Below are 25,841 nucleotides of genomic sequence, written 5' to 3'. Positions count from 1 at the left end.
CGAACCGCTAGAAACGCGGGTCACACTTCGTAAGGGAATATTACTAGAATAAAATTTTTTGAGTTACATTTAATCTCGGCAATAACCGACGTTGTTTGGCCGATTGCATCGGCTGTAAACGAGCGCAGGGCGAGTATAATGCGCTTGGCCCCGGAACGACCCGAACTAGGGAACATTAATATACCTAATGGTACTCCGGAACTTGGCTCTGGCCACCCTCCCCTCCCCTCCCCCTCCAACCGAGACAAAACTCCCTTAATTGTGCCACTTCCGTTAGAACGAAAATTCAACCGGCAACCACGTTCACCTGCCGAGATTATCAGCCAGCACTTGACGGAGCGTCTATTGATTGATAATGTTAGATAATAACGGACTATTTGAATAAACGCTGTCTCATTATATATACATATATGTACATATTATATGTGCACCAAAAAAAAAATCGTTTCATAAAATATTAATAGAATAAATTATTGATTACACTTCGTATCCGAAATTTTCTGAGAAAGTCCAATCACATTTTAAAAATTTAAAAATCAAATAGCTTTTTTGTTATTACATGCAACGTTTCGAAGATCGAAGATAGAAGAGCATGAAATTTAAATCGAAGAATCTAAAATTTAATAATGGAAAGATCCGAAGATGCAAAACTTCAAAAATTAGAAAATATAAAAATAACTATATATCTTTATGGTGAGAAGAGCGTTAGCTACGGCGGTAGCATTGTTTGTAGAAATAAAAATCATATTGGTTTGCAAAAACATTGCCCACTACCAACCATCATGTCAGTCCTACGGCACCATTTAGTATAACCCCCAACTCCTCGTCTGTCTTCATCATTTATTCTCCGAGGGTGGCGTAATAAAGCTCGGCAGATATCAAGCCCGATAGAAGTCGGCGTAGCTGCAAAACGATCCCCGTGACTCGCTTATCCGGCCTTGTATGTAAATGTTGACATGTTTTCTGAAGCTGGGAACACATACATGCATACTCGCTTACACCTACATGATGACACACCTGCGCGCATGCCGCAAAAGGAAAGTCGTGTTATCTCATGTAAATCTTCACGGTAGCGCGATAAGCGTGAATTTCACCGCTCGCTTATTAATATTTATGTCCGGCGTTAAAGGGGTTGGCGAGGGCAAGTCGACGTCTACAGGCCACTTCAAAAGTTGTCCATTTACCTTTTCTCTTATTGTTAGTTAGTTCTATTGATAAAAAAATCAAGACGCATTTTTTTGCTAAAATTTCGGACCCTCATATATTATTCAAATTTTGAATTTCTGAATTGTCAGCATAAATCAGTATTATACGCGTTTCCAGATTTAAAAATTTAATCTAACTCAAATATTTAAGTATTTAGCAATGCACAATAAAAATTAAGAAACATCTGATTCAAAGATTTTTTAAACTTGGTACTTTTAATAAAGCCTCGTTATTTAAAAATTTTAGTATAATATTTACAAAAACGTAAAGACAACAATATTTAATATTTTTATTAAGTTATTTTGAAACAGTTCTAGGATACAAAGTTGGAACATTTAAGATTTAAAACGTTAAAAATTAAAAAATTAAAAAATTTTATAATGAGTTTCGCTAAGCTCAATATTTTTAGAATTAATAAAACCAAAACAATAAAAAATTTTATTAATGTTTAATAAAATGTAATAAACGGAATACTTCAAATAGTAATGCACAAATTGCACGCATTTTAATTTGTAAATAATTATTCCGGTTATTCATCTGAGAAACACACGAAACTATTTCAAGCCGCAAGAGGAAGTCTCGCTCTACAAAATGGGGACTGCGTTACTATGCACCCTGCTGCAACGAGCAAACCTAATTTACACAAACCGCAGGAAATGAACGCACGAAGAAGATGAAAGAGAAAGGGAAAGGATATATTAGGCTATATTTTTATTCTAGTCCTTTATCTGAATTTTTCGGCATAACACTTTATGCGTTATCTAATGTATAATCTGATTAATAGTGCTTATTATGATCGAAAGTATTTGTTAACTTTATCATTAATTTTAGTTTTATCTCATATATAAATCAAAACTACAACTGAATTAAGAACTATGCCAAAGCATCAAAAGCTTCTGAATTATATGCAGCTGAAAATTACAAGCAAATTTAATAACAAACAAACAAGAATAAACGACAAACAATAAAAACTTATTTTCCAATTTCAAAATCTTTAGCAAGTATTTAATGTGTAACTCAATCATTTAAATATCATTGTTAAATATTTAAATATCATTTTTAAATTTTTCAAATTTATAACAAACAATAGTTTATTTTTAAATATCTCTTAAACAAAAAAAAAAGATCAATTTTAAAATATTAAAAACTTTATAATTACAGATACAAATATAATATTTTAAAAAACTGATACATGCATATATCACTCGGGATAAACAAAAATAACCAATTAAATTAACAGAAATGAAAAAACATGAATTTTTAAAACTTTGATGCTTGCCGCATGATTCGCTAAAAATCTGCAATCACGTGATCTCGATGAGGGCGGGAAGAGGATTAACGGACGGACAATGAACGGACGATCCTGCTTGAATGGCGTGCTGAAGCGCACTCGAAACCGAGCCGTACAATTCACGCGTAATTCTCGTAACTGCGATATTCGCGTTTCGCTGCGATTTCCGTCTCGACGAGGTCGGATTTGGCTTTTCTACCCGTTCAAAAGATCTCGTTTAAGTCTTTCAGTGTGTTTCAAATCGCAAAATACAAAATTCGTACATTTTTACAAAATAATATATTTTTATTCCATTCAATTTTTTGAATTTTTATTTAGTTTTTCATTTTTTTCTTAATATATTTGATTGTATAATTTTATATTATCATTATATTTTACTCAGTCATTTACATCTTTTTCCATCCACGAGAGAATAATTAAATGATACAAATTTAAAAAGATGATCTACAATTTATTCTAATCTATATATATATTATATTATAAATAATATATTATGAATATAAAGCATAGATTCAAAAAGAATAATATTTTTCTCTTCTTAATATATTGCACACACTTTTCTTAGATATAATAAAAAAAAAATTAATTTATACAGTGTGCCAAAATGTTAAAATATTAGTATAATTAATTATTATAATAATGATAATAAAGGGGATAAAGGAAAGAAGGGATTACAATTCACGTTCATAATATCATCCCAACCGTGAGACACCCGGTATACATCGCATTAAGCGCTGTGCGACACTGTCCCGCGACTAATTGGGAGCGGTTAATGAGGTGACGCATTTTTATTGTTCTTCCGGCTTGTTAAGCGACCTGTTTGCTTCCGTAACACGTACGCCGGGAGCCCCGGGAAGGCGCAGGGATAGCTGGGAATCCCGCGGATATCCTGAAATTGTCCCGAATACCTCGCGCGAATCCCGGAAACGCCGCTGGAATATTTTTCGCGGCTTTGCCGACCCGGCGGATTATCGACATCGGCGTTATACACACACGTGCGTTTATTCACACACACGTCTTCGTTTAAATAAACGCGTCCAAGCGAATTCATAATTAAATTAATTTAATAAACAGAAATAAATGGATAATAAAAAGATGCTGGCGCGTTGTCAATGGCCACACTAAGCGGAACTGATTTAACTTATCGAATATTATCTTACTCCGGAAATGAATTAACTCACCAAATAATACTTTTGCGTAAATTGAGATAAGAAGTTAAACTACAATATAAAAAATACATGGCAGCCACATGTATCCTCTTAAAATAGGAGAGATGTGCGATGCCTGTGATTAATTATATATTCTAAAACGTTATCATTTTCTCTTGTAAAAATTACTATAAATATTATTTTAAACGATTCTGTTTTAAGCGGATTTTTGACAAATAATAATAACAATATACAATATAAAAGATATAGATGTAAGAATTCAATATACGAATATTTATGAAGATAGTTGAAATAGCGAAAATTCGTAATAATATTCTAAAATAAATGATCATGAATATGAAAATCGTAATTGCCTGACATAGAACTAAATGACTTGTTTGTTAAAAGTCAATTGATATTTTCGTTCTTGGATAGCATGCAATTTTGAATGTTATTTCAATCGGCTCTTTAATTCAGTGCTTTTAACTTGTCAATTCACGTATGCGTATAATTGATGTTTTCTGGTTTTGCGAGTCAGTTTACTTTTGCATAGCATCATTCATTTAAAAGCCATTCTATTTCGCTTTAACATTATTATAAAAATCATAAATATTTCTCTACTTTTATACAGAATGTGCTAGAATAAAATTTTTTAAATATTTTATATATACATATATATATATATATATATATATATTTATCAGAAAAAAGATTTATTTCTTTGCTTGTATCATTTTCGAAGAGAAAAGAGATGAGTTGTCTTATGTAATAAAAATAATTAAAAAAATGATTATGAAGTGAGTTTTTCATTAAAATGGTTTTTAACGCATGACATTTTTCGGCGAGAAGGCCTTGCGCACAGATCGGTTTTCTGGTCAGGACGAGAACGCAGGCGATTGACAGCTACATGAAAAGGACGGCAAGTGAAGGATCTGGAAAATCCACGTGCAGATATTACACGTTCTCGCGTAAAGATGTCGTGTTTTTCTATCGCGTTCTGCACGCTTGATACTGCGTTCTAAAATTTGATTCGATCGTGAACGGCAGTTCATCTTCGAATGTATGAATAATGAATTTTACCCCACTAAAACTTTCATAAAACTTTTTCCACGTTTACAAAAATATATTCCCGATAAGAATCTCATATTTATAATGTACATATGTCTATACTATAATATACAATTGTTTGATATTTACTGGCATTTTTCGATTAAATATTAACGGTAATTGACTAGTTCTTTGTACTTTATCAGACTCTTAATCCAGCCTGATAACAAAATCATATACAAAATCTTTCTGTATTACTTGAAAAGAAGCCATCTTGATGTTAAACCATGTTATATTACACTCGCGATGTTTCATTCATGAAAGTATTCCACTCAATTTCTTGAACTCTGATGGGTCAATTCTTTTTACGAGTATATCCTCAATTCCAGTTTATATATAATATTTTTCTATTTATTGCAAAAAATTCTTAGCATATAACTTAAATTCTTTCTTTACAAATAAAGAATATTAGTTATGGTATTCTCTCTGTATGAAAATATTGTTTTCTGTTAACAATAAGTATAATATAACTATATAATATCCAAAAACAGAATTGTTATTGTGGCATCTCGATTAATTTTAATTTCAGCTGTATATACAATTATATTCAAGCTATTCACCTTTGTTAACCTACGTAAGTATATGTTTACGTACCGTTTACTGTGTAAAACAAAGTTTAGCTAATCTGTGAAACTGTTTCAGGTTTAGTTATATCCAAAGTTAGCTCGAAAATTAATTTCAAGATAATTGAATATTTTGGTTGTTTATGTGCTAATTCCAATATTGTGGCTTACCATATCTGTTGTTAATTATCTTTACCGTTTCTCTTAATACATTCTTCAAAAAATTAGAGCAGATGTTTTTTTTTATTACAAATTTTATTGAATACTATTTTTTGTGAGAATTAATGTTTTTTTAGATTAATTTTTTTAATTAATAACAAATAGAAACAATTTTATTTAATTATAAGTTAAAATTTTAATATTCGTATCATTTTTGTCAAAATCCTGGTACTATTATCTTTAAAATTCAACAAAATAGCATGATTTGATTACGATCAAAAATTGGCATTGATTAAATTGACACACTCAAAAAGTCGCCAAATCCTCTTTGTTTCTTTCTCGTTAAAAAGAAGCGACAAAGAGAAACAAGAGAACAAAGAGCTGGCAAAAGGAGAAAAGGGCAGAGACACGATTTAGTTCGTGAAAAGACGTTTCGTATCGACGTTTGTGCCACGACGCTATCTGTCGTGGATAATGCATCAGCTGCTGCAAAATGTCTCCGTCATTCTCTTTTTTTTTTTTTTCTCAAAACGAATAACTTCTTGTTTCGAGCACTGAGCTAAATTACGGGAAACACAGCCGTAATTAAATTTTTAATCAAAACATAGAATAAAACACGCCTTTTTCGCGGTTCTATTAATATTTTAACAGTCAGTTATAATACACACACATGAGAAAAAACAGTTCCAATATACATGCGAATAATATAATACTTTCTTAATTTATAATATGCGTGATCTTTCGTAATGTATAGTATGTGTGGTTAATTTTAAATATCTATGTTCAATAATATATTCTTTATTTTGCTGATATTAAAAATTTTCCAAATTATTTATTTATCCGCGCAGACATTTTCAGTATTTTTGTGTAAGTAATTAACTTCATAACTTGACACTCACCTCAATAATTCATATCATTACTTCGTCATTCCACGTCGTCAGAGATTTGTTCATCAAGACACAGGCATCCTTTATGCGTGCAATTCAACGCAATTAAGGTTTTTTTATTCCGCGCGTGTGTCTCGTGCAAGTTAGCCTCTGCAAATATTGCGACCGCTCGTGAATTCGCGGTCACGTTCCGCGCGTAAAATACGTTCTCGGCGCTTTCGGGTTTATACATCGAGTTTAGGGTTCGTCGGCACCTTAAAGCTAGGATAAAGCGGTTCTTTGAATGAGACTCCGCTCACTCGAAGATTTATACGCGCCGCGCTAGGAAAAATCGAGCAGATAAGATGAGATGATGCAACTACGTGCCAAAGAACACCAGGATCTACTTAGAGTAGATTGTTGATAAATTTGTACAAATACGTGAAGAAAAGTTTCGTAGAGAACGCCAGGTATTACACATATAATGCCATACACATATAATAAATCTACTAGATCAATACTGAGTCAAAACTTCAATTTCTTGCAAAGAAATGTGTGATCTTTCAATATGTAATGGATTAAAAAAAACGTGCTTGGGGTATATTTGCATCATCTCATCAGATATGAAATTTCACTCAAACAACATTTGTATAAAACATATAAAATGTAAAAATTTATAAATTACCAGTCGTTGCCAGTTTTGGAGACATTCTGTCGCTTGCGTCCAGTTTGGTGAGGCTTTGGTTCGGCCACCATGTTTACATCTGTAAAAAACAGATATATTAAAAATAATAAAAAAGATATGCAAATAAAGTACAAAAGATATCAAATGTTTAATTAATTAAATTATTAACAATTAATATATTTGGAGATGTCAGAATTTTTTTATTAAGACATTTTATTAATATAAGTAAAAAATTAGATTAATAAAAAAGTATATATATGTAATCTATATTCTTTTTATAGCTTTCCTTGATTTAATTTCTGATAATAAATGTTAGAAAATATATATGTTATTATTAGATATATATACATTATCATTTTACATCAATCTTTAACTATTAGACAGTAATTATTGGAACTTATTAATATTTCATAATTAAGAAGAAATTAGAATCTATTTTAAATCTACATTTTGGAAGATATTAATGTGCAAGATAACATGAAATTTTGAATATTTTATCGGTATGGATATATACATCGTATCAATCCGAATCAATCGTTTTTATTAATATCTTATTAAATTTTCGTTTTCACAAATACATCGACGCTTACGCTATCACTTGCAAAATAAACAAATCATATAAAGAATAATTAGGCGCCAATATGCTCGGTATATAATATAAGCGCAAAATGTGCTTTCATCGTTGTGCTGCACCACCTCGCAGTCTCTTGACGGCTTACGCGGATTAATAAAACGAAGACGGCGACGAGCGCGAAGCGCAAAGTTTCTGCTCAGCGTTTCCGCAAACAGTTATTAATTTCGCTGCCTTTGAGCCGGCCCGTAGCGAGATTGATAATGAATGCGCCGCGTCGTCGACGGGCGATCAAGCGACAAGGATTTCTCATTCTTCTCGGTTTTGTCGGTAACTGAGACGGGGGACCGCCGTATTCATCATACAGAGCGATTCAAAAGTCATGCAACAGGTGTGCAGCGATATTGATCCGCTACGTATGCTATTCTATGGCGACTCACGCCATTACATATGTATTTCTTCGAATGTTGGCAGGGTGATAAACGCTGCGCGTGATAAATACGTAGATTATAACTCGCGAACTCTGTACGGAGTCATTAGTCTTTAGAGAAAGCTGTAAGTAATTATACATACTATGACAAACGCAATGAAAGGAACCGTCTCACACAAGAGAGAATTAAAATAAGGATTAAAATAAATTATGATTGATTATACAATCGCATGATAAACATCAAGGAATCGCATGCATCCGCAATATCCTTTCAGAATGGCGATATGCTGTACGTTTCTGAAATCAAGGTTAAGGATATCGAAACAAGAAAAAATAGCATATCGGAGAACGGAGATAATGGTACTTGCTGGAGGCAGGAAGATGGAACGACAGAACCGATAAGGAAGGAAGTGTCAAGAGGGGTGAAAGAGAAAACGCAAAAAAAAGAAAAAAAGTAGAGAAAAGCGATAAAGCGAAGAAAAACTAATATGAAGGAGAAGGAACATCTCCAATTTGATGGAACTGTTCTTCTATCTTTACAGTGGGATGGAGGAAGTAGAAAAAGTGCAGATTGAATAGACAACAAGAAAAGAGACGAAGAGATTATTGAGAAAAATTAATATTATATCAAGAATTTTATCGAAAAATAAGAAAAAAATTATATAAGTTTATTTTATTATTAATTTCTCATTTAATTAAACCAATATATGAAGCGCTACAGTCCTTGCAATTTATTTTATAAACGATTATTTTATAAACGATTTTATAAACGATAATTAAGATATTAATATTAATGCAGAAAGAGAGGCGAATAATAGATTAAATTTTTGAAAAGAGAAAGTGTCGCACCGGTGTCCATCTCTCGAAATATTTTAATTTTATTCAAAGTCAAAACGTGCAATTTGAATAAAGTTAAAATAATTATAATTTCACAGAAACGCACCACTACCCTTTCCGCTACAAATCACTTTATACTGAAATCATTTTCCATCGTCCCCGCTATTCCTGCAAGACGTTTGCTCGTATCCGTGTCGCTAACTTCCGGGCGTTCTGCAAACCGTTGAGGTCCTGTAGCAACCCCTACCACCACTCCTTCGCCATTCCATCCCCTCACGAGGGGTGGTTTGTGGATGTTCCTTGTTAGAGTAGCGGGCTGATTCCGTTGTGTGCGCAGCGGTGCGCTTCGTCCTTTGTGTGAGCTAACCAAACATCCCCTCCCCGGCACCATCTCCCTGCACCTTATCCTCAACCCCCTCATTCTTCTGCTCCTCCATTATCGCGGCTACTTGCGCAAATTGTTTACACGTCGGTCCCCGAGCATTTCATGAGGCCGTCCAAAAATTGATGGTTTTGGTAGATATTTGTTGCATTTTGTGGGGAAGGAAGGGCTGATTTATTCAAGAAAAAGAAACTGAGAGAATCTCACGGAGCTACTAGGAAGATAGCGTATAAGATAATATTTGATTAATCAAAAAGCAATCAAAGCAAAGCTAAAGCATGTCGATATTCGATTTCATGAATAATATAATTTATATAATAAAGCTATTTGCATTTATTGTTTTTGAAAACATTGGTTACTCTGTTTGTCCGATTTTTTAGAAATGACAATAATTATTTAATTGATCATTGCATCTAAAAAACTTGCTTGTGAATTAAAAAAAATTCAATGAAAGAGCGAAGCGTTGGTTCGGCTGTCTGCTTATAACGCTACGAAGCTCGTTATCGAAACACCGCAGATACCAAGCGCAGCAATTGCATTCGCGATTGTTTTTCTCGATTTGATTTTCCCGTATCGAAACGCGCGAGGATTGATTTATTGGTAATTTACTCCTCCGCGTGGCGGAAGGGAAAATCCGAGCGTCAAGGGGTTAAATGCAGCGCGGCGGAACGAAACTCCCGACATTCGCCACCGCGACGCAGCTAATCGTTGCGGGCGTCGGCGTCGCCGCGAAGTTTAGTCGATACGCGGGTATACGCGGATGCAGTAGCGCGTGTAAGAGAGAAAGAGAGAGTAGAAGAGAGAGAGAGAGAAAGTGTACAGTGACACATAGAGAGCGAGAAAGAGAGAGAAACGTAGAAACAGGAGAGAGAGGAAGTCGAGTATCGATGTCATCTCCAGCACGCGGTTGAAGGGTGATTCCTATATCGCGTTGTGAATTGTTCCTCGAACTAACCGCTCGGCGATGAGCGAGCGGGGGATGTCGCGAGCGCGCGAGCGGAGCCGGAGCGGAGTCTGTAACAGGCAGCGACGCTAATGGAATATGACAACGCGAGGCGAATAATAATCGGCCGTTTCTCCGTCGCCGAACTTCGTAATAAAACGAGCATTGTCCATGACGTTTCGTCGCCGACAGCGTCGCGACGTCACGACGGACGTCGTCCCGTCGCACGCGGATTTTTCAACTATTTCCACGCGCGCACGCGCGCGCGTTTGTATTAACAATCTCATACTCATTGTCAGCGATAATAAACACAGTGTGTATGTTCAAAGAGTTTTTTATCAATTTAAGGTAGATTCCTCTTTAACAAAAATTTAATTGGACTTCATTTTATTTTTTAGAATCTTTAATTGAGCATGCATAATCGAGTAATTTAATAATTATTTGCGATGTGTAATGCTAAAATGGAAATCTTACAATATTTATAATATTTATCTAAAATTGGCTGTAGATAATAAAAAAATCAATTTTTGTATTGGATTCTATATCTGATAAGTAATTTTTTATATCTGATAGCTGTAATTTTCAATATTACATAGTTTCATTCGTTTTCTATAGAATTTCCTCCCCTTATGGCAAAATTGAAAATTCAGATTACTCTCAGCGAAAATGTCTGAATGCTATCAGTTTTCATATGCTAAACGATTGAACAAACATCTGAATTAAATTTCAGATGCATAAATTACAAAATCCTAATCCTTATTTCAAACATATTTTAATAGATGTGCAATTTCTGAATTAATATTGCACAAAAAGATATTGAAAATTCAAAATTTATAACAAATAATGATTATTTCCAATATTTCGTTATGAAAAAGTAAAGTGAAAACTCCGAATGTAACGAAAATTATGATAAAAGATAATGCCTGAAAAAAATTGAAATACCTTATATATTAATGACTTAATAATTAATTTCCAAATTAAAATTTTATTTTTTATATTGCAGTTTTTACATATACAACCTCGTTCGTTAATTATAGATATATCAGAATCAGATATATTAATTGCGAACATATGCGATAATTTATCATGAATGCGTCGCTATATTATGTAATACATACAATTTGGGCTATCTCGCAAAATATATAATAAATTATATTGTAATGAGATAATTTATATCATCGTTATACTTTTAACAGAATCCGCATTGAATATGAGGAAAATAATTCATTTAATTCAAAATTGAGATAATTAAGCGCTCAAGTACATGTATGCAATAAATTAAAATATTCTACTTTTTACGTTGTAAAAAATGTTGCAAATTTGCGTATGCGTGGAAATTTATTACAATTATGGTACTTATAAAAAGAAATTTTGCATTTTATATTAAATCCCGAGCAATTAATCTATTAATTTGGTTTGTTATTTTGTGACATATAACAAATTATTTTATATTATTAAATAATAATAAAATAATAATCATATTTAATGTAAAGAATAATTGATAGACTGTGAAAATTGCTGACAATATAGCCTATTAATTTTCTAACCGCAGACCGTTAATCACAAGAGATGCCAAATTGTTAATTCATCAATTTATTTATGATCTTGCAGATCGAGTAATTAATGTTGCACGTGGGCTTGACCGGGCATATTTCGATATTCAATTGTATTCGAGAGCGATAATTTCATTATGGAATTTACATTAGCCCGATAAATCTCGCAAAATACCACATAGTAATACCTAATCCGCTCGCTTATTAATACGCTTCTTAACATATCTCTGACAATTATATTTCTTATTTTCTTAATCACTATATAGAGTGATCAAAATATGGTAATAAACAATAAATTACATTTATGTATCATGTTTAATTCTCCGAATAATCGTATGCTATCAAAATTGTTAAATATATGAAGTGATCGAAATATAATGATAATTAATAAATTATATATCTATGTATCACTTAATTCTTCGAATAATCGTATGCTATTAAAATTGTTAATATAATTCCTTTAAAAAATTGAAATACTTACTAAATTCTCTTAAAATTATGCCAAAGATAGGAACTTGTTATCTATTCATTCATAAACTTATCGAAATTAGTTTACTTAAAAAGTTGTCGTTTATTTTTAATCGCTTAATAAAACTTGAAAAAAAAAAAAAGAAAGCTGTCTTCGAAATCCGTGTTTATGAAAAGCTTTTCTCATTTTGGGGTCATGAAAGAGAAAGAAGCATACAGTTAATAAGCACGGTTTTACGCTGCATATGCTGCCGCGAAGATCAATTAACTAAAATAAAAAAACGCCGGTCGATAGTTGAAGCGGGCTCGGCGCGGCTGATCCTCGAATACTGCACTCGCAGAACGCAGGATGGCGGAAGTTATCACCGTGTACACGCGCGGTTACAAGTTCGGCCGTTAAAAGCGCGCCCGGTGAGTTTCGTACCAGCCAGTGCGACTCGGCTCGGCTCGACTCGACATGCACGCATTACGCTATTAGCCCACGACACGACATCATTTCCATCGTTTCGCTACACTCTTTGCCGGGGCTCGGCCCTTTAATTGCGCCCCGTTATTTATAGCCGCAGTTAAAACTTGCTTGGCCGTAGAGCGGAACAACGATACTGGGTGTCTTCTCGCCTCTCTAACCCGGATAGATAGTTTTTGTTAGTAGAGATTTTGAGAGAGATCATCGCATAAATTATCCGACAAATATTTTACGCGCCTTCATTTTGTTTAACTCTTCTATATATTATCTATAAAAGAGAGATAATTATATTCTGCCGAATATAAAACTTTTCCGACGTATTTTATTTTCTTATAAAGCCTGGTATTATTTTTATATAGATACATATCTTGAGATAAAAATGTGCAATATAGAAATTATTTTCAATTTTACCTCATATGTATTTAACAAAGCACTGACACATTTTTCATTTAAGAATAGCCATTTATTGCATTTTGTATTATTTATGTCTTTCATATCTACTTCTTCCGATTATTTACGATTACGCTCTTGTCATATTTTCAATATTTTATTATCTCTTCCGCGGACTCTCAAGATATCTCTGTGTATGTTGCACAGTATATATATATATATTCTTCACATATAATATATGTATACTGTGATTTCACTTAATATCCTTCACATAATATCGTTATATATTTCTTGTGTATTAAGCTATGATTCATTACATCACTGATCAATATCTATTTCTGAATGATCTCAAGTTAATAAAAAGGAATACTATTATATATTTCTCTCTCTTCACTTTTTCAAATTTCAGATAATAAAAATGTTCAATATATCAATATACGTAGATTTACAGCACAATAATTAAAACAATATACGGATGGTTTATTTAATATTCAGATAATAACACATCTGTAATAATACTCGACTAACGATCTCTTCGCATTCTATAGCAAAACCGATAAATAAGAGTAGCACCGACATGTTGGCTGACTCTCTCTTTTTTAATCCCGCTAATCCCGCGGTTGAAAAAGAGAAATCCGCGAATTCGCATTGGTTGCCGCGAAAGGGCCCGCGGGGGCTAATCTTGGCGGGCCCTTTGTCGGCGAAAGTTCTTTTGTTTACCCCGTACGGGGGCAGGGGGAAGGCCGAGCTCTGCACGCGAAAAAGGGGTAGGCACTTATTAAGCAAGCCCGGCTTTGTGCGAGCCTTCAGCCGTGCTTCCCTTCCTCTTTTCGGGGGCGTCGTGACGTCCGTAGACGGATTGACCGGACGGCGAGCTCGGACGAGCGCGATGCAACGTAAAAGGACTCCACATTTCTGTTGAAATACCGGCTCGAAATGTGGTCGGCGTTCAATATGGTGAGCTTGAATGCGCCAGCCGCTTTCAATGGCACCGCGCCACATCGCGTAAGGGATGGCGCGCTAATTATGGTGCTTGTACTGTGTGATTGCGATGTATCGTATAGTTTTTTTTTTGCCCACATACGATTACGGTTTCATAATTATGGTAATTCAAATTTAAGCACGTCACTAATTTATACGTATATTTATTGATCGATTAAAATTCATGCGTTAAGATATATTTGAAACTGTCAAGAGAGAGAAAGAGAAGACACGCATACAATTTTTTTAAATAAAACGTTTTACATATGACATTTGTAATGCATAATTATACTTTTTAGTAATAAATTAATTGTTATTGATGTATTAATATAAAATATATAAACATGATAATTGTACTAATATTTAATTGATATAAAATAAATACTTAATTAAATTTAAAGAGCTATACATTATGTGAGAGAAATATATATCTTCTTTACAAAATTAATTATTCGTGAAAAGGTTCTAATCAACTGGAATCAAATCCTATACTTTCTAAGAAGTAACCGTTCGACGTGCAAAATATAAAATAGTTATCGAGTGTCACTCGGTGTGTCAGTTGTAAGTCAATCTTAGAAAAAGTTTAGAAAAGATCAAAAATCAGCAAATTCAGAGACTAGAGAGCAGTCAGGAAAATGTTTGTGAGTTCTACTTTTAGTTTTTGAAAAGTTTAGTATGGTTCGGAAATATCTTATTTCTCTTCAAGTTTTGTCAAATCACTACTTTAAATTGCTAAGAAAAAATATATTTTAAAAAAATTAAATTAAAATTTAATTTTTTTCTCCGTTATGAAGTTAAAAATTTGCTTGAGGAATTTGTATCATTCTTATTTATGAATCAGCTCTATTATTTTACTTAGGCATTGCTCTCTTTGAGTTTAATAGCTTTTTGAGCTACATTTTTGCATAAAAGCTTTTGCTAATATATATATTATCTAGATTATATTATTACTAGGTTAAAAAATTATTATTTTTAAATGTATAATTAAAATTTTTTTTTTTAATTTTAAAATATTATCCCCCCATCTTTTTCATCCATTAAAATTTAAATGTTGATTTAGTACAAGTTAATCTCGATTTCCAGCGTGATACGAAAAATGAGAAAGATTTTGTTTATCGCAAATGCAATCGTAAATTGTATGAAATAGGAAGAGATTGAAAGTGTCATATTTCTTTAACCATCGTCGCGTGAAACTGCATAAAGAAAGTAAAAAATTCGCCATCACAACTTCACTAGGAGAGCGTTGAGAATCGTGTACGGTATTTCCATTGTATGAGCAGATGCTTCTTTATCTAATTCTGCTTTGGCAAGAATAACACGAAAAGCGAGAACGTGGCCATAAATTCAAACAATTTCTCGACGACAGCGTCGCGAAACACACCGTCTACGAAAGAGACGCAGCTTCCAACATCGACGATGCGCGGGCGGACCGGCATCGCGACATAATCGCCCGGCGTCCTCGCGCGCCTCCCGCCTTTTGTAACTGCCAACGGGCCAATCTAAGTGACGTACGGCTTTGCGCGACCCCGCGACCTCATACCGCATCCACCATAATCATTTCATACACAATAGTCGGACGCCGTTCGCAACGAGATGCGCGCAATGCTGGCGCGACGAGCGGGGGTGGCTCGGAACAGTGCGCGGCTGCAAGAGTAATGGATGCAATTTGTAGCCACCTCCATCCCTCCATCCCACTCTCCCTCCCTTCCTCCCGCATTCCAGGGCAGCCGGTGCTGCACGCATGATCCGCGAATTTACACGTGTGCTTGTCGGCCACTCACCCTCCCCATGGATGATCTCGAAAGTGTCTCTTTCGCAGGGTGCAACGTATCGCACCGGGTTTTCCCACGTCATTAACTCCGACAAAATTGACAGTATAGGTATAAGAATAAATCCGAGCGCGGTATAAAATGTTGCGAAAGAGAGGGAAGAAAGAAAATAATTAAACGATTGAAATATTCTACACTGCGATAAGAAATACTCGATATTTATTAAGTTTCTCTTTTTTACAATACAGTCCGTTTTAAGGTAAATTTACGAATACGCTTTCGTCAATGCGAACTCCATATATATATATAATGGCAGCCAATATCCACATGGAAAGTTTTAAATGCGGAGAATGTGCAGTTAATCGCCAATTCCATTAGTCTCGTTCTTTGCATTTGAAATTCTTTACGATCAATCGTTCAGTAAATAAAATCTTGATCGTTCGTTTTATTTAAAATAAGTTTATAGAATGGTAGTTAACATTCATCCGTTGAAGTGATCTGTTAATTAAAAATTAACATATCCAATAATGGTCTCTTATTTAGATGCAATGCGCGCTGCTGCATCTCCATCTTTTATATACAGACGTTTATTCTAAAGAAAGCAAATGACACACATATTCTCTTTTTAAATTCGTTTTAAATAAAATTTGCAAAAAAAAAAAAATACAATACACTTATATTTCACCTTATAGTAGATTTTGCGATACAATGTAAAGAATATTTAGGATCGTTGAGGGTCGAATCGATAGAGTTAGAATTTAGTTGGGAAGTCCGCGGGGGCGAGCGAGCGTACGTAATTACATGGAAAAAATTCCAGTCAGGAGGCAAGCGTTCTCGTTGTTGAGTTAGAGTCGCGTTGCGTGGCGTGCCCGGACTTAGAAATCGGCCAGCCAATCAGCCAATCACGTACCCGTACCATGGTTACCTTCTGATCGCTCTCGGAACCCTACCAAAATCTCGGCGGGCCAATCGAGCCGGGCCGGCACGCTTCTGCCAAATTGCGCACTATTTTTAAATATTAAGTCCGCTCCCGTCGGGGAATACCCGTTCGACCGAAACTTGCCGACATTCAACTCGAGTCACGACGGTTAATTCTTATCGGACATCGCTAAACGACGTGTTCCCGAATTCAGCTCAAAACAGACTAGAAAATAAGAACGTAAGATTATGTCAATTTTTTTGCTTGAAAAAAAAAATGTATATTTTAAAAAATACAATAAATATTTTATTATTATATTTATTACGTAATATATACGGATTATGGGACATATATAGAGCGCCATAATGCATTTCTTTCTCTTCGTAACAAATTTAACTGCGCTTTGCATTCACCGTAGCTTATATCTTCTGTTTATCACAAAACTTGCTTCGAAAGCAATCATGTTATCAACGGCGTGAATTTTCACAATGGCGGCCATTCACGGTTTAAATCGAAGCGGTTATCGTATCGGCACGAATTCAAGTCGAGAACCTCCCGCAGAGGCGAAAGGATAAGAAGTTTAAAATGTGTGTGTCGCGCTATATAAAGTTTATCATTTAATTTTCCATCACTTTGTATTATCCGACGCTGTTTCGCAGACGGGCCGCATTAGTAAGCAAGGAATAATATCGATGCCCCGGTAGCAAAGTTCTGAATTCGGATCGACTTGGCGCGATGCATCGAGCTACTTTCGCGTTATGCAATATTAATGCCCGCGCGTCACTTTAAAATACAAACACTTTGGGCCGCGCGTGAATAATGCATATCCACGTTGCTTCATTACCGATTCGCGTCGTTTCTCGATTTATCCCGTGGCGAGAATCGCCACGAATTACTACTCTTTGATTTTATCCCTCTTTTCCCACCCTTACGTACTACACAGCACCTCGAAAAATTATCGTCGAGTAACGGCCCGCCCGCACATATTTCTAACGTGACACTCTAACTTCGTTGACCTCATTCGTAGATCTTTCGTAGATTCTCCCATCTTGGACTATCCACAACTATCCAAGGGTCTGGGACGTGCCAGACATTCCACGAGATAAAATGTATGTTGCGGAATACATCAAGAAGCCTTCAGACTTCCGCATAGCGATGCAAAGTAATTTTAATGAATATGAATATAGTGCGGTCTAATAGTGTATCCGCGATATACGATCGGGAACATGGTAATTACACGAAAAATAAAAAATGTGGTTAAAGAGAAATGGACGGATCAGTTACATCAAAAGTTAATAAATCAAATATTTTGCAAGATTCATGAATTTGACGTTGCACAAAGCACTTTTAAGCTTAAAATTAATAATTAATTCGTAAGTTAAAATTAATAATTAATTTGTGAGTTAAAGTAAAAATGTGCCCTGTAAAATATAATTTAATCTCAAAATTGTAAATGTTATCTTATTTTCATTCTACACATGGCATATCATTACTTTAACTCACAAATTAATTATTTATTTTATGTTTTACAAGGCTAAAAGTGTGCTTTTTGCACAATGTCAAATTCATGAATCTCGAAATGTATCAGATTTATTAATTTTTTATGTAACTGACTCATCCAATTTTTGCTTAAATAAGAAGATAAGATTACTCTATAGAGTTCTAAAGAAAATTAATTTTAAAAGTCACAAGAGAGAGAGAGAGATTAATATCTTCCGTCATTTTTAAGTTTAGATAACTACTTTGCACAGGAAGTCGTTTAAATTTCAACATCGACTACCAAAGCATGAATAAAAAAATGCAACACATTTTATATTTAAAATCAAGTAATTTGATATAAAAATTATAATTCAATGTCCATTAACTTCACGATTTTAATTTTTTTCTAATTACTACAAAATTCAAATTCAAATCTAAAGATGACAGCAAATTGCTCTACCACGTTAAACTCGAATGGATACTCTCTCTTTTCTTTCAAAAATATAATTAATTTAATCATACAATCGTCGAAAAAATGATATCGAGATTGTTAAAAACCAGGACACCTGATATATGCCGGTTCGGGCGACCTTTTCTGCATTATCCTAGCGGGCGATGCGCAAATTGCCAAACTTTTCACGCCCTGCTGTTATTGTTATTGTTGTCGTCGAGATAATTACGCGGCGGCACAATTAAATCACACAACAATATCGAGTTTCGGTATCGATCGCACGTTGATCAATGGCGCATTCGCCGATTAACGCTTGCATCGCATCCGTGCATATGTGTATGCGTATTAACGCTTTAACGACAAATATAACATTTTGCCTGAATTGCACGCCTATGCACGCACGCAATTTACGCAGTCGAGCGTCATCGTCGCCGGAAATTATCGAGGAGCATAAACAATGTTGGACCCTCATTTTTGGTGCTGTTCTTTAATCAGACGGTATCAGATATTTATGGAATGTTAGAGATTAAAATGGTGAAAATTATGAAAGCTGTAGAAAGATTGATCGCAAAAATCAAAGATTTGATTCATACAGAATAATAGCTTTGTGAAAAAATCGGATTTTCAGTATCGATCAGTTTATTTAGATATTTCTGAAGTTTATAGCCATGAAGAGAGAAAAATAAAAAAGAAGAAAAACGATTGCTATTCTTGAGAACATGAGCAACAATATCTGTATCACTTAATAAAATGTGTATGTCCACAATTCTTTAGAAATAAAAACTTTTAAACGTAACGTAATAATTGCATATAATTAACAATTTTGATAATCGTTTAATAGACACGTTCAATACATTACATACGTTTAGTATCAATTAATTAAAACGAAAATAATTACGAAAAAAAGCAACATAAATAAAAGAAGAAAAGATAATATAAAAGTAAGCTTTCTGTAAAGATTGAAGTCAAATTTCATTAAATTTTCTGTAAAATAAACAAATGTAAGAAGTCTTAAATCTCATTGTCAGTAATGATTAAAACGCAATTATTAACCCAACAATATAATGCAGTTAAAAAATATTATCTTTTTCAAAGAATTTAAGAAATAACTTATAATATTTAAGAAATACCTTCGATCAAACTTAGAAATGCAGAATTTTTCCGTAACGCTTATTCTCAACGAGGATTTTGAATTCTGCGATATATATTAGATAAACTCCTATATCTCCTACCATTATAGTACACCGTTATTATAATCGTTTCGCGATGACAACAATACATAGAGGAGCAACCGCGATGTTTTGAAAATTGCATAAGAAGACTGAAGACTGGTAGGAGGGAAAGAAGGTGAATTCTCTCACAAATGTCATTATGGGCGTGCATTTCGTCGCTAATTACAGCGAAATACCCGCGAGGCTTGTCCTTTCCTCGGTTAATTAGTTAAACTCCCCTCTTCCCGACGGTGATAAGCCGGAGAATTTTGTCCTTAACGAGCTGCGCACGCGGCTCCTTTAAGGGACAATGACGAACCGCCGCGACGTTATCCGCCGAGAGGGCGAGAACGATGTTTGTACGCGCGCCCGTCGTAAAGGCTATTTTACGCGTCGCCAACGGGAAGGGTAAGTCAAGTGCGCGGGTTACATGGTTGAATTCTCCACGAGTACCGTGTTTTAGGTAGAGAGAAAGAGAGAAGAGTACTCATGCGAGTTACTTATCACACAAGATAGTGTGCTGCGTAAATATCAATACTCGTTGCCGAGCCGAGCGGCAAAATGCACCTAGATCCAGCAAGTTAGATAGCAATAAATATCTCAGCAAAGAATGCTGTTTATTTCGAAAGCAGTCGCAACAAGCGAGTCGTGCTCTAATTTTTGTATTTTAAATGTATACTCTAACTCGCTATATATCTAAATTTATCATTAATAATCCTATAAATCTACTTAGAAATACTGATAATTAATTGATATTTATCTATATTGTTATTTCTAATAATAACATTTTTATGACCGACAAAATTCTGTAACTATGTGCAATCGTTACATTGCAACAATAGTTATAAATAGTACAATTATGAATATTTATAATAAAGATATAGATATATGTTCCTAGTATATTAATTGCGTAATATTCTTAATATTCTTGATATATTCTTGTATAAATCTTCCAATAATAAAGTCAATTTTAAAGTCACGATGACTGATAATGGTTATAATCATTGAAAGATTTAAATTAGGAATACTAGATTTAACAATAGACATTATTAAATTTTCTATATCCTATTATAATTCGATTTGGCAGATGAATGACATTTCACTATCGATAAATTATCTATAAAACATTTATCTAAAAAAACATTTCCATGATAGACAAACAGCATCTAAAATTGAAATAAAGCTAAATGTAGGATTGGACATTATATTTTTTATAATGTCTGTTTTTGTAGTGTTTATATATTTTAACAAGATTTTCCAAACCTTTGTCTCAAGTGATCTTTCAAAATGAATTTATATTTCACCGAATTTGTCTTTTCTCATATCGTATATTGTCGAAAATCAAAGTCGTACATAATATGAGAGAGAATTTTCCAATTTTATTAATATACCTGCATCTAACATAAATCAGTTTTTGCAATTATTTTCTGTTATAATTAATTTCTCTTGATGTAGATATCGCAAGATATAATAATACTTAATATAATATAAACAGCATAAAACAATGAAATATAAGAATTTATAAAATAATTTTAAAAATAATTGTAAAAAAACGCAAGTAATAGCTCTCATATTCGACTCGCTTCTCTGGTAAACCAGACATAAGGGCTGCACTTGCACCGCCGGGATGCATTTATAATGCGCACCTCATTGTCTAGGATGGTAAATCGCGGGTGCGGGAACGGGCGTTACTTTCGAGCGGAACGTGTAGCCGAAGCGAGTGCCCTGTTGGGAACGTGTTTCGGCAGTTACATTGCAAACTGCACAGCGAGTTGCACTTTGGGGATTTTGACGACCGCTGGGATTTATTCGATTATTACATATGTTATGATATTTCTCATTACTAACGAATTCTAATGGAAAGAATATATCTTTAATTTACTATAGCAAAGACGAGGATTTTTTAATGAAATCTTCAATCATGTTGTGATGTTAAAATCATGAATCAACTTGTTGCCAATCATGATTTAAACCGAGATTATTGTGTATTTTCAATACATATAATATTCATATGATAATATAAAATAATTACATTTCTCCTAAAATATATATAAATAATTAATTTCTTACACTTAATGCACACATATATATATATTATTTCATATATATTACTATTCATTATTATTGCAGCATAATACATGACGAATATTTATAAAATGGAATGCATTAATGAAGTCTCATTGTGTGGATATTGCGGGTAATGCCAATTTAGTAAAGTAGAATTTCATTACAGTAAAATATATACATATTTACGTGAAAATGTTGCAAATGTTACAATGATCAATTAAGTTTACTTTGATTCTGTTATAGATTTGTTAAGCATTATGGAAAGTATCGATTTTAATTACTCTTTTGAATTACGAGAAATATAATATTTGGCGTATTTAATTATTTTCTATATTTGTGCACAAGCATTTGCATGTTACGTCTATCTTACTATAAGCCACACGAATATTTGTGCGTATTCTAATTACAATTCTACATATAATTACGACAGTAAAAGCTCTTCATTATCCAAACTAATAGGGGGATACAAGTATTTAGATAAGCGAATTTCCAAATAACAAAACTATCGCTTCCCTGGCACTGAACTCTTGATTTGTTTCAGAAAAGATATAATATAACAGAAATCAACACAAAATTGAGACAGAATTGCGTAAAATTATATTATTCTCTGCTTCTCGAGTTTTTTAATTAAGCCTTCGAGATGAGAAAATATAACTTTATCTTTAGTAAGTAAACAGTGTGCAAAATAATAAAGAAATATTTTATTAGAATGTTCGAACAACGCAGAACGTTCAGATAATAGAATATTCGAATAATGGAAGTTCGATTAATACAAAGTTCTCCGCTCTACTCTGTAATTGAATAGAAGTCGCATGTGTACATCGCCGGCGTAATCATATTACAATTGCCTGCACAAAAAGCAAAATGAATTTCGAAATTTTGAAATCGGCTTTCTCACATCGTTGCAAAGTAAAAATGCAAATTAAACGGCGATTTAAATGCGAAACCGAGCTTAACGAAGGAAGGCAATTTTCGCGATCGCCAAGAAAAGTTGACGATAATAATAACGGTGGCTGCACCTTGACACGGACACATCTTAAGTTTTCCGACGTGTTGGTATCAATAAGATTACGCGGTAGACTTCGTAAATCTCGCCGTATCACGTAATCTGGCAATCGAAGTTTTCTAATCACACGAGACATCGCCGAATGGACTATCGATATGCAGTGTTCGGGAGAGTTGCATGAAATATGACTTCGAGTTTTTTTTTCGGAATCATCGGAAATGTTATGTTACTTTCGTCGCATCGCAAGATAATTTCAATTCAATTCAAAACAAATCATTGATTTGTGAATCGAAAGTTACTATTATTTTCATTGAAGCTCTTGTAACACACTTTTTTTATGATAAAATTGTCCAAAGTAGAAGTATATGAACAAAATTTAGTAATAGAATTTACTTAACACGTTCTGGAAGACCTCATTAATTTACGTTAAGTTGAACATTTATAATTGTAATTAAGTAGGCAATTTAAAGCAAAATAAATAGCTTTTAAATTTCCTAAGTTAACGTTCTTTTGGTAGTTTCATTAATACATTATATGCATCATATAGAAGACTAGGAGATTACTTTCGCGCATTATGCATACCATGTATATTTTTATCAAAGCACTTGCAAGCAAATACTTATCATTTAACTTTTTAATGGTCAGAACGTTAATGCATTCATTATCATGTTTCACATATAAAACAAATTAATATTGAATTTTCCGCGAAACAAATAATCAGTCTTTGATGTAAGTATAATAATATTTATATTCAATTTGTATATAATTATATTAGTGATGAAACAATTTAGTTCGACATATAGTATAAATTGCATTTTCGAAATAAATTTCAGTAAATATATGCATGTAGATACTGTAATGCGCGCAATATTTTACGTTTATTTCGATATAATTTTCGAAAATTATTTTGCATTATTTTGAAAATAAACAAATCAATTAAAATTATTTTATGGTCTCATCAAAATTTATAATAAAATTGGAATACATATACACACAAACGTGTATAATATCTATATTTTATAAAACAAATTTATTAAACACTCTCCTGCGAAGCTTCACAAATTTACATTTAATTTCATTACGCCACCATTACGAGGTGATTAAGTTAAATTAAATTGAATTACAGCTAGCATACGATAATTATTCTCGAAGTTTTAAAAGAGAGATTATAATTAAAAATTTTCACGCAGTTACATTAATTTGAATTACCATTCATACTCGCTATTAAATAAACATCACTGAGTAGTCAAAGAAATCCTCTCGTGGGTTTAAAAGTGCGCGCGTTCTACTTAAAAGCGCGGCTTTTATCTCGCTAATTAATTAATTAATTAATCCAAGGGCCAACTTGAATCGGTCTGCGTAAAATCTCACGGAACGTTCGCGGGAGGAACGTTTTGCACTTTTGCGATCTCCCGAGCCCCTCGCGATACATCTCGCATCGTTTTCTTCAATGCAAGATGCAAGATGCGCTCCTTTCCGGCCGGCGTTTTTGCAGCACTTCAACCAATTTAATCCGCACGCGAAAATTCCGAATAAAGATTAACTATCTCGTTTAAATGCATGCGTTGTCGTGGCGTATTCAAAGCGAAAGCAACGGAATTTGCCATCTTGGTATAAATATATTATAATATATTATATACTAAAAAAGAAAATTTAAGCGCGACTATAGGAGAGATAATGATTGTTCTAGTATTACAATATACAGATATGTATATAAATTTTCTCTCTTCCTCTCTGGGATTTCTTTCTCTCTCTTTATATATATTTTAAACATATTATTTAAAATTTATCATATCATGCACGTAATTTCCAGAGTGAAGTATTTTGGATTTAAAAAAAAAAAAAAAAAAAAAAAAAATTATAAACAAACTATCTCGCATTCGCGCCCGCCATCCTCACATTGCGTATAATTGCATTCGTCTCGTATACGCTCGCTCGCTTCCGTTTTAGCGTGTTTCGGCCGCGTCAGCTTGAAAGCCGAGATTTTCCGAACAATCGAGCGTTCTCGGAACAATCCTTTGGCAATAACGGTGCATTCTTTATAATAGTATCGATACGCGAATTTTTTCGCGATCACGATGAACGCAATATGCACAGCAGCCGCTTGTCCGGTGCATATCAAAGTGCCACAAATATTACTCTCTCATCTCGCTGATTACATTTCACATGTTTACTCTATCTACATGTGAACATTCAAACGCTTTTTATTAACGGTTTCTTTTAACTTGATGATAACAATCCCGGCAACTTCGTTGTCTTTCATTGTCATATTATTCTTTCTCTTGTTTCGTGCCGTCTATCGCAGCTTCTCTCTCTTTGTCGATAATCCACGCATATCTCTACCCTTTCTTAATATCTTTGCAATTCGCCGCAGCTTGTGAAACATTGTTTACAGTGGCTTATGTTCTCACAAAACGTATTTCAAAATTTTTTATACATGGTATGATAATTTAATTTATATAGACAAAAAAGTTAGCTTAAATGCAAATACACAATTAATGTAGAATATAAGTAATAGTATAAAAAAAAGAGAAAGTAAGAAACTAAATATCACATACGATAAATAATCAGTCTTTATTTCTCTACCTACGTAAAGTTCTTTGGAACATCTCGCCAATACAAGATGCCCTAGTGTATAATAGAGCAGGAAAGCTAGTCTATGATTTGTAGGTATATAAGCGAGAGAAATTTCAGATGCGGAGGTGGGACTGGATCGGAAATAGAACTTGGAGGAAACCTTTGCAATACGGGTGCACTCTTACCACTGAACTATCCAGTTTCTACGCATTAATACTTTTCCATTCGCCTATATGTATCTAATGAATAAAGAGAACTAGCATATTGAATAAATCATACGACACACAAAAAAATGCGCAGTAATTTTTCTTTCCCT

The 25,841-nt window shown here is 33.6% G+C and overlaps 1 protein-coding gene across 2 annotated transcripts in view; it reads right to left on the bottom strand.

The window, feature by feature from the left end:
- LOC115235427 overlaps positions 1–25,841 on the bottom strand; it is a 195,402-nt gene that overhangs the window by 32,571 nt on the left and 136,990 nt on the right. For both annotated transcript variants that reach the window (XM_029807223.1, XM_029807224.1), the window contains exon 6: positions 7,026–7,104. In XM_029807223.1, the coding sequence (XP_029663083.1) occupies positions 7,026–7,104 (79 nt within the window). The remainder of the gene's footprint in view (positions 1–7,025; positions 7,105–25,841) is intronic.

Source organism: Formica exsecta, unplaced genomic scaffold (genome assembly GCF_003651465.1).
Source record: "Formica exsecta isolate Colony F162 unplaced genomic scaffold, ASM365146v1 scaffold222, whole genome shotgun sequence".
Classification (NCBI taxonomy): domain Eukaryota; kingdom Metazoa; phylum Arthropoda; class Insecta; order Hymenoptera; family Formicidae; genus Formica; species Formica exsecta.
Note: the sequence above shows the minus strand (reverse complement) of the source record. Positions and strands in the feature narration are given on the sequence as shown.